Below are 8,824 nucleotides of genomic sequence, written 5' to 3'. Positions count from 1 at the left end.
TGACATTCAAATGTACAAAGGGAAAACAGTTATTGCTTTGACCTTTACCCTGTAGTGTTTAGTTCACCATGTTGAATGGATGGATAGCCCTCCGGCACAACTTTGTCAAAATGTCCTTTTAATTTGTTGAAACGAGTTGTCCCTCAGTATTATCATGATACAACTGAAATGTGTTCAGAAGAAAAATCTGGACATTGAATTTTTATTATTGTGTCATGCATTAGCATGCCCAGCCCACAAGGGCTTAAAAGACACCATTATAAAACAACCTAGACAGACCAAAACCACTCTTTTGAAGTGAACCATCTCAGCTAACATTCCACCACATAGTACCACATTGGTACAGCTTGGGGTGGTTTTTACACACTTGCACACACACGCGCACACACACACTTGCACACACACGCGCACACACACACACACACACACACACACACACACACACACACACACACACACACACACACACACACACACACACACACACACACACACACACACACACACACACACACACCGCCCTTTCTCTTTCTCTTTCACCATGGCCCTGTCCACATCTGGCTTACACATGCACTCAATTAAAATATATTTGACTTCTGGGGAAAAAAAACATCTGTCACAGAATATAATAAACAGGTTGGTGTTTTGTAAGGTGCATCTGTGCCCCCTGAAGATATTAACGTCTCATGCGAAGAATGGTGTCTAATATGGATGTCTAACCAACTCTCTCTCTCTTTCTCTTTCTTTCTCTCTCTCTCTCTCTCTCTCTCTCTCTCTCTCTCTCTCTCTCTCTCTCTCTCTCTCTCTCTCTCTCTCTCTCTCTCTCTCTCTCTCTCTCTCTCTCTCTCTCCCCCTCCCCCCCTCTTCCAGTCTGGTCCCGGGGATACGAAAACCTTAAAGAAGGGCATGACACTCTACCACTCGGAGTCCCAGCTCTCCTCTCTTTGCCAGCTCCAGGAGAGCATGCTCAACGTACGTATGCAGGGCGGGTGGTGTGTGGGTGTGGGTGTGGGCATCTGTGATACTAATTAATGCAGGAAAAACAGGTTTGATCATATCATTATGCAAAGTATGTATAATAATACACACACACACGCACACACGCACACACACACACACGCACACGCACACGCACACACACACACACACACACACACACACACACACACACACACACACACACACGCCTGTACATCCATTACCTGACCACGAATGTTCCTCTGAATGTGTCCTCACTCTTCAAACGATGATGCTGAACACGAAGGACACAGAACAGGAAGAGAGGAAATACAAAAGATGCAATGTTTACAGAAACTATGTCATTCACAAATATGGTTGCTTACTTGCTTGTCTGTGTGTGTGTGTGTCCCGATCTTGCCATGCAAGCCATCTGTTGTATATTGCAGAGAAGAGCAAATAGTCCCTTCAATCCTAGAGTAGTTCAATACATGGAGGTAACAGGAAGGAAACCCAGGGGTGTGCATGTGTGAGCGTGTGTCAGATGAGCTCGGATGGAAACAATAAGCGCTGACCTAAATTGTTACTTGCACATATGAGAACTACCTTTGCTGTGTCCTCTCTCTATCTAACTCTACCTTGCTCTAGTCTCTCTTCTCTCTCTCTCTCTCTCTCTCTCTCTCTCTCTCTCTCTCTCTCTCTCTCTCTCTCTCTCTCTCTCTCTCTCTCTCTCTCTCTCTTTCTCCCTCCATGTGATCCTAGCATACAAAATAAAATAAGCTTATGAACCAAGGGTGGTTTGGTGTTGGCCCCGACTGCAGGATAAATGAATAATGAATAACCTAGGAAAGGGTCCTATCCCATATTTTTTCCTCGGCCTGGTTTATGCTACATTCATACCCGCGGCCGTGCATGGGAGGGGGTACACCTCCTTCCACTATGTGACTTCCAAGACGGAAACAAACATCCGCTTACGGGAAGTCAGATTTGTGGGAAACGGCGATTGTACATAGAATACCGTGGAGTGTTCTGAAGAGTTTTGTGTTTTGCCAAGAACACCTAAGTTGCTTCCATGCTGTTACACTCCTCAGAATAGGTTTTGAAAACTGCTTTTTCTTCGGCACATGTTGGGTTAATCTTTTCCTCGGAGGTGAAAGCTGTGTTATCCCGTCCAGCCACTTAACAAGTCTTAGCCGCCAAGGATTAACCATTTTACATTTTATTACCATTTCTTGTGAACCTTGTACGCTGGTTCAATGTACGCAGTGGTCCACTTATCTAGAATGTGGGTCGCCCGGTCAGAGCTCTCTGTGTCAGACGCTTACATTACTGCTGTTACAGCAAGGTTGTTATTTGTGCGCGGAGCAATTGTTAGCGCGAGTACAATATATTGCTCACTCAGCTCTCTCTTTCTTTTTACCTGCTGGCCATTCTCTACCTCTCTGACTCCCTCTATATCCTTAGACTCGACAGTTGATTCTGGTCATTTAGTGTTGTATTTATTGTTATTAAGCAACCAACCATCCCTTAAAATCCTTAATCTAAATATAATCGGGTGATTTTGGACAATAATGGTTTAAAACGTGACATGTATCAAGGGAATGCCTCCGGCGACCCGGTCTTGACTCTGGATCAGGTCTGTGTGGGTTCCCTCCCATAACCCCGTAGGAAACGTTCAGCTTTCTGCTGAAATAGTACCTTCTGTACACAGAGAATTTGTGTGCACTTTGCAGATCCTGTCTTTACCGGGTGTCACTGAGCACTGCTCTGTTCTTCAGATCCATTTAGTCAACACCTGTGCTCCCATGACAGGATACGACCGATACCGTGGGCCACGCCCCTATTCATGACACGCTATCAGAGATAACACTGTCGCCATCGGAAACAACTCGTATGTTGTTGTAGCAACGACGATGCTACACTCCGCCAGCGTTGCCAGATTGGGCCAGATATCCAACGCTGCAGCCAGTGTGTTCAGTGTCTGTGGTGACGGCTGGTTTAACCTGTGCCCCCTGATTTCTCAATGTGCAACAGGTATGCAGCCTCACCCAGCCCTAGAGTCCAATCAGTTTGACTCGGGTCAGGTGAGGCTGCTTAAACCAGCCATCAAACCGCACGCATGCAAACATGCACCCACGCACCCACGCCACAGTAGTTTTCAATGATGCATCCACAACCTATGTGTCATTGATAGAGAATCATTTCTTTCACACGAAGCATAACAAGTGTCAGGGAGGGGTAAAAACCCAGGATGGCTAATCAATAGATCAGGTTATATCACTATCATTTACCAAAATGTATCGGCAACTCTTGCATATTTGTGCAATTTGTTACCAAGAAGAGCTTATGTGTAATTTACCATGACATTGTCATGGAACAACATTGAGTGGCAGCTTGGAAATTGGAGCTTAAAGCGCCATCCACGATGACTGATCAGAAGCCCCGGGCTCAGTGTTGTCATGGTGATGAGGATTCTAATCAGTGGTCCACTCCATCCCCCTCTTCCCCCCCCCTCTTCCCCACTCCAGGGAACCCTGCGGACCCCCAGCGGTGAACCGTCACCCACGGGTGGTGGCTACCCCCCCCCGGGACAGAAGCCCGAAGCAGTGGTCCACGCCATGAAGGTAGGGGCCCACTGACACAGAGGACAGAGTGAACAGAATTCATTCATTCATCTGTCAGCGAGTTAACATGGAACTATGGCAATCACCCAGTGAATCAGAGGAGGTACAAAGAAGGGAATCCATTCATTAAAGCTTGTGTTTGTGTGTGTGTGTGTTTGTGTAGGTGTTGGAGGTGCACGATAAGCTGGACAGGCAGATACCGGAGGACTATGACGAGGACCTCAGTGAGAAGGAGAAGGCCATCGTCAGAGAAATGTGCAATGTACGTGCCGTTCGTTTACTTCCATTTTATTTGATTTTTTTTCGCTTATCTGTTCTTTCTTTCTTCTCAGCCATGGAAAGCAACACAGGATTAATTCACCCCTACGTTCCTTTTCCACTCAACTGCTTTCCTGCCTTTCAACGGCTTTTCGCCCCCTCTCTCTCTCTCTCTCTCTCTCTCTCTCTCTCTCTCTCTCTCTCTCTCTCTCTCACGCTTTCTCTCTTGCTCTCTCGCTCTCTCTCTCTCGCTCTCTCTCTCTCTCTCTCTCTCTCTCTCTCTCTCTCGCTCTCTCTCTCACGCTTTCTCTCTCTCTCTCTCTCTCTCTCTCTCTCTCTCGCTCTTGCTCTTCTACCTCCCTCCATCTCCAAACATACGCACACATCCTCTTGAATGTTGCAATTCACTTTGAAGCCTTTTATTTCCACCTATAACTCTCTCTCTCGCTCTCTCTGTCTCTCTGTCATTTTTAATTAAGAGGGCCCCTCTGTGGAATAGCAGTTTGTTCTGTTGACAAAGCACCCATTAACTGCTGAAACAATAAAGCCCTTGTTTGTCCTGTAAACCACATAGTACTCAACCACATTGTAAACTCGCAGTCTGGCTCAGTACTGCACAATAATTGCAAGGATAAAGGATGCCCCAAAATTGTGTTTTGTATGATAGAACCAGGATCAATCTTTGAAATAAAAAATAAAAAAGATTGCCACACACATTGCACAAACAACAGCACTAATGACAGCACTTTGCCAGGCCATTTCCGAGCATGGATTGTTATTCCACATTTTATTTTGTTGCATTGCATTGTGGGAATGGTACCACCGGTGAGACCAGTTCCTTGTGTCTGCTAACTAACCAGTTCTAATGGTTCATCACACACACACACACACACACACACACACACACACACACACACACACACACACACACACACACACACACACACACACACACACACACACACACACACACACACACACACACACACACACACACACACAATGGGCACTATTCATAACACACTGTGTCCTATAGGGGCATAAAGAAGCCCCTTCAGCTGTGGCAGGAATTTCATCTTCTCACACAGATCCTGCTGATGGGAATCTGAAAGGCGGCTGCGGTTCCGACCGTGTAATCCTATCCGTCTTCTGGCGGCAGGTGAATAACGCCCCTCTTTGATCCTCTCCCAGGTGGTGTGGCGAAAGCTGGGCGATGCGGCCGGATCCAAACCCTCCGTCCGACAGCAGCTCTCCGGGAACCACTACAAGGGCCCCAAGTAGTGGCTCTCAGGGGCCCATGCGGGAGGTCCCCCCTCTGTTTTCTTTTGTTTCTCTGGGGGACCTTATCTGGGAGCCAGAGACTCGTACTTTTGTACCCCCCGACGCTCACACAGACTGTGCAGGTCGAGTTGGTGTTGAAAGTGGTCCACGAGCTGTACGAGGTGAATTTAAACGGACCTATCGGCTACCCGTACCATTTCCTCTGGCCAATCAAGGGACAAGACTGGAAAGATAATGCAGAGAAATATATGATTACCCTGCAGCAAGGCTAGACCCAACTCGATGACCGTTGTTAAAGAAAATATATATTCCCCAAGGCCATATGGAAAGATATGCTTTTTTTTTTTTTATAAATCACAGAACTTGAAGCGTCTGTCAATGAAGTAACATGTCGTTTTTTTTGTCTTCTTGAGGTCCATCTTATCAGGGGTTCGGTGTTTGACTGCTGCATATAACTAACCACACCAATTCTGTAGATGTATTATAAAACATGGCCAGTCACGTGTAAAAGCAACCGCCAATCCAAAGCAAAAAAGTGGCATCCTGGATCTACACATTTCATGAAGGGAAGCCAAAACGTGACATGTGGTTACCTGATTGAAAAAAAGGATACACTGGTGTTCTCTCCTGTGAATACATGAGTTGAATGTATTCACAGGAGACCAAAGTCTCCTGTGAATACATTAAACTCAAACTTAATCGTCTTCACTTCACCTTGAGCCCTCCAATCCCGACTTACTAAATTGGGGAAACTTGACCTAAAATTGTGAGAATTCCTGCAGGAGGAGGATCCTTCCCACTGATGTCCAACTTTGTTGAACAATCTTCCGATATGACAATCTTTTCTGTTGTTATGAAATTCAGCTTCCGTGTGTGTATTCATCTAGAAGTCTGTGTTTGTGTTTCTGGTGCCGATACCCCCCCCCCCCCCCCCCCCCCCCACCCCATCGGCTGAAATAGCTAACAATTGCACCCTTTACATATAAGCTGTGATGTTTTGCCCACATCGTGACTGGTGTCATACACGTTGTCATCGATTCTCTTGATTGATGTTGTTGGAAGGCGACGCATTACTGCCTGTGAGTTCTGTGAACTACCGGGCTTATGCACGCCACACAAACACAAAAACTAAATCAGTTTGCCCATTAGCTCTGTAGTCAACTTGAAGGGTGCTGTAGGTAAGATTTAAGAAGCACATTTTTGAGTGTGATGTGTTGAAAATGGCTGCACCTGCCTCTTTATGAGGTTTACAAACGTGACACATTTTCTCTCTTCTGCCCTATCCCGCTCTCTCTTTACATCTCTTGAATTTTACCTACAGCAGCTTTCACCAAATGTGGACATTTGCTGTGGTTTCAGATTGCAATGCTCTTGTCTGCATAGCCAGACTGCTGAGAGAAGGTCTGTTTCTTGGTTTTCCATCAAAAAGCAAAGTACAGACCTTTTTACCCAATACCTCATTGCAATTTTGTTAGTGAATAAAATGAAGTATTCCCTGTGTATACTCTTATGTGTTGTAGTATACACAATGTACACTTTATAGTATGTACTGTCAGAAATATATTAGGAGTTTTAGAATTGTTGCATAAGCACTTGCTAGGGGTATTTGAAGACACTTGCTGCATTATTTTTTATTTTGTATGAGTTCCATTTGAGATACGTCATTATTTGTGCACCATGCTGTTTTTCTTTAAAGATTATCGTGACTTTATTTGCATACTCTATTCTCATTCTATGAGATAATACACGGCTTTTAGCCACTTCATGCCACAATCGTTTGGTTGTATGTCCTGAATGCAGCAGGTGGCTTTCATTTTGTAGTGACTTCTGTTATGGCAAGCCATGTATTAGCCTAATAGGCAGCTTTTACAACATGAGCAGTCATGATTTGAAGGTAAGAAAAGTCCACATGATATGACATTGTCAACTAGCCCTTGTATTTTGATTAATACAATTATATATACATATATATATGCCTATATATATATATATATATATATATGTACAAACAATATTTTTGAAGAAGTTACCTTTTAGGCTAACAACTATTCAATGTTAACTAATAACTTTTTTATTTGATGATTTCATGTTCCAAGCACAATAGTTAACATTTTTTGGACTTTTTTATTTTTCATATTCAAATACACTGCTTCTTTTGTCATTGAAAGGTGTGGATTTCAACCATATGAATGCTAATATTGTCCTTGTGACACATGGTAGGGCATAATGTAGTTATGTAAATATACCTGCTCTCCAATAACGAGGAATAGCATGCGTTTCTACATTTTCTTTTTCATAAACTATGTAGCTTTAAATTGAGGTATTTTAGAAATGTATGCAATATGAAAAAAATAACCCATTTTTAGAACACTTTGAAATAATAAAAATGAATAATTTCTATGTAAAGCTCATGCGTTGGAGTGATTTCTTGGACACATGAACGGCATGGATGTGCTCACAAAACATTCCATTTTAAATGGCAAAGTTAAATGGCCATTTGGCAGAAATCCGTGACCAAATACTCATTTATCTAAAAGGCTAGGGCGCCTTCTACTGGTGGATCTACGGAATAACGCAACCAGGTTTTATCACAAGCGTTATACAGGAAAAAGTCAATTTCGGATGCATTATGCACTAAAATACAACGCACAATGAAGCTACATTTTTGGGTGACATCCCGATTGACCCATGAGGGATTTTCCAATAGTTTCAGTTTAATTTTGTGCAGAGAGAAAAGGAAAGGTGACAATTTCTTTCGATATTGCATTTTGTTTGTTAACTTGCTACTGTACAGCAGTAAAAACAGCAAAGGAAAACAGATAACCCAGCATAATTTAAGTTAAAAAAAAGCTTTTAATGGCATAAGCATATTTGAAAGTCATACATGTAAACAATGTTCTTTTCAAAAACAATATTCTTTCAAAACCAAACCTAGTACAAATGGTACTACAGTCTCACTGGGAGGAATAAAAAAGGTGGCCCATCCTTGGCCTTACATAATTTGGCAAAGTATTTCAGTTTAAGCAAATGGTATGGCATATTTGAATTATTCTGAATAAATAACGAAAAAATATATTCTGGCGGAATGGAAAATGAATTACCTTTATTGTCTACAGTGCTTGAGCTACAACTTTAAGCCTAGTAAAAACAGTAATTCCATGTGTACTAATAAAACATTCTAAAACAAACGCCATTGTACATAATCTAGCATTCAAAACTACAATGGGGAAACACCCGCAAAAAAATAACTTATGATCGATGAATATAATGTGAAACCTGCTATGTGGTCCAAACCCAATGGCCAGGTTCTTTACCCGCACAAAGCAACACAGAACCGTAACACCAAACGATAGTCACAAACAAAAACACTTTGATCTGGATAACCCATCATGCATTGCAGCAATAATAAAAACAACATGGAAAGTTGAGGTAAAACATAAAGTGAAACACCAGCGAGAGCAATGGGGCGAGGACAATCTGGTGCCTTGAAGCTTGGCACAAAGTGTGTGTGTGTGTGTGTGTGTGTGTGTGTGTGTGTGTGTGTGTGTGTGTGTGTGTGTGTGTGTGTGTGTGTGTGTGTGTGTGTGTGTGTGTGTGTGTGTGTGTGTGTGTGTGTGTGTGTGTGTGTGTGTGTGTGTGTGTGTGTGTTCGTGTACATGTGTGTGTGTTTGTGTGTGTGTGTGCATGGTCCTGGGACAAGGGGC

The 8,824-nt window shown here is 43.3% G+C and overlaps 1 protein-coding gene across 1 annotated transcript in view; it reads left to right on the top strand.

Annotated features, from left to right (window-relative positions):
- ccdc85ca (coiled-coil domain containing 85C, a) overlaps positions 1-6,037 on the top strand; it is a 27,108-nt gene extending 21,071 nt beyond the window's left edge. The window contains exons 3-6 of the mRNA XM_056591012.1: positions 871-972; positions 3,486-3,581; positions 3,745-3,843; positions 5,031-6,037. Of these exons, the coding sequence (XP_056446987.1) occupies positions 871-972; positions 3,486-3,581; positions 3,745-3,843; positions 5,031-5,120 (387 nt within the window). The 3' untranslated portion in view covers positions 5,121-6,037. The remainder of the gene's footprint in view (positions 1-870; positions 973-3,485; positions 3,582-3,744; positions 3,844-5,030) is intronic.
- Positions 6,038-8,824: the final 2,787 nt, after the last annotated feature.

This window comes from Gadus chalcogrammus, chromosome 5 (assembly GCF_026213295.1).
Source record: "Gadus chalcogrammus isolate NIFS_2021 chromosome 5, NIFS_Gcha_1.0, whole genome shotgun sequence".
NCBI lineage: Eukaryota > Metazoa > Chordata > Actinopteri > Gadiformes > Gadidae > Gadus > Gadus chalcogrammus.
Note: the sequence above shows the minus strand (reverse complement) of the source record. Positions and strands in the feature narration are given on the sequence as shown.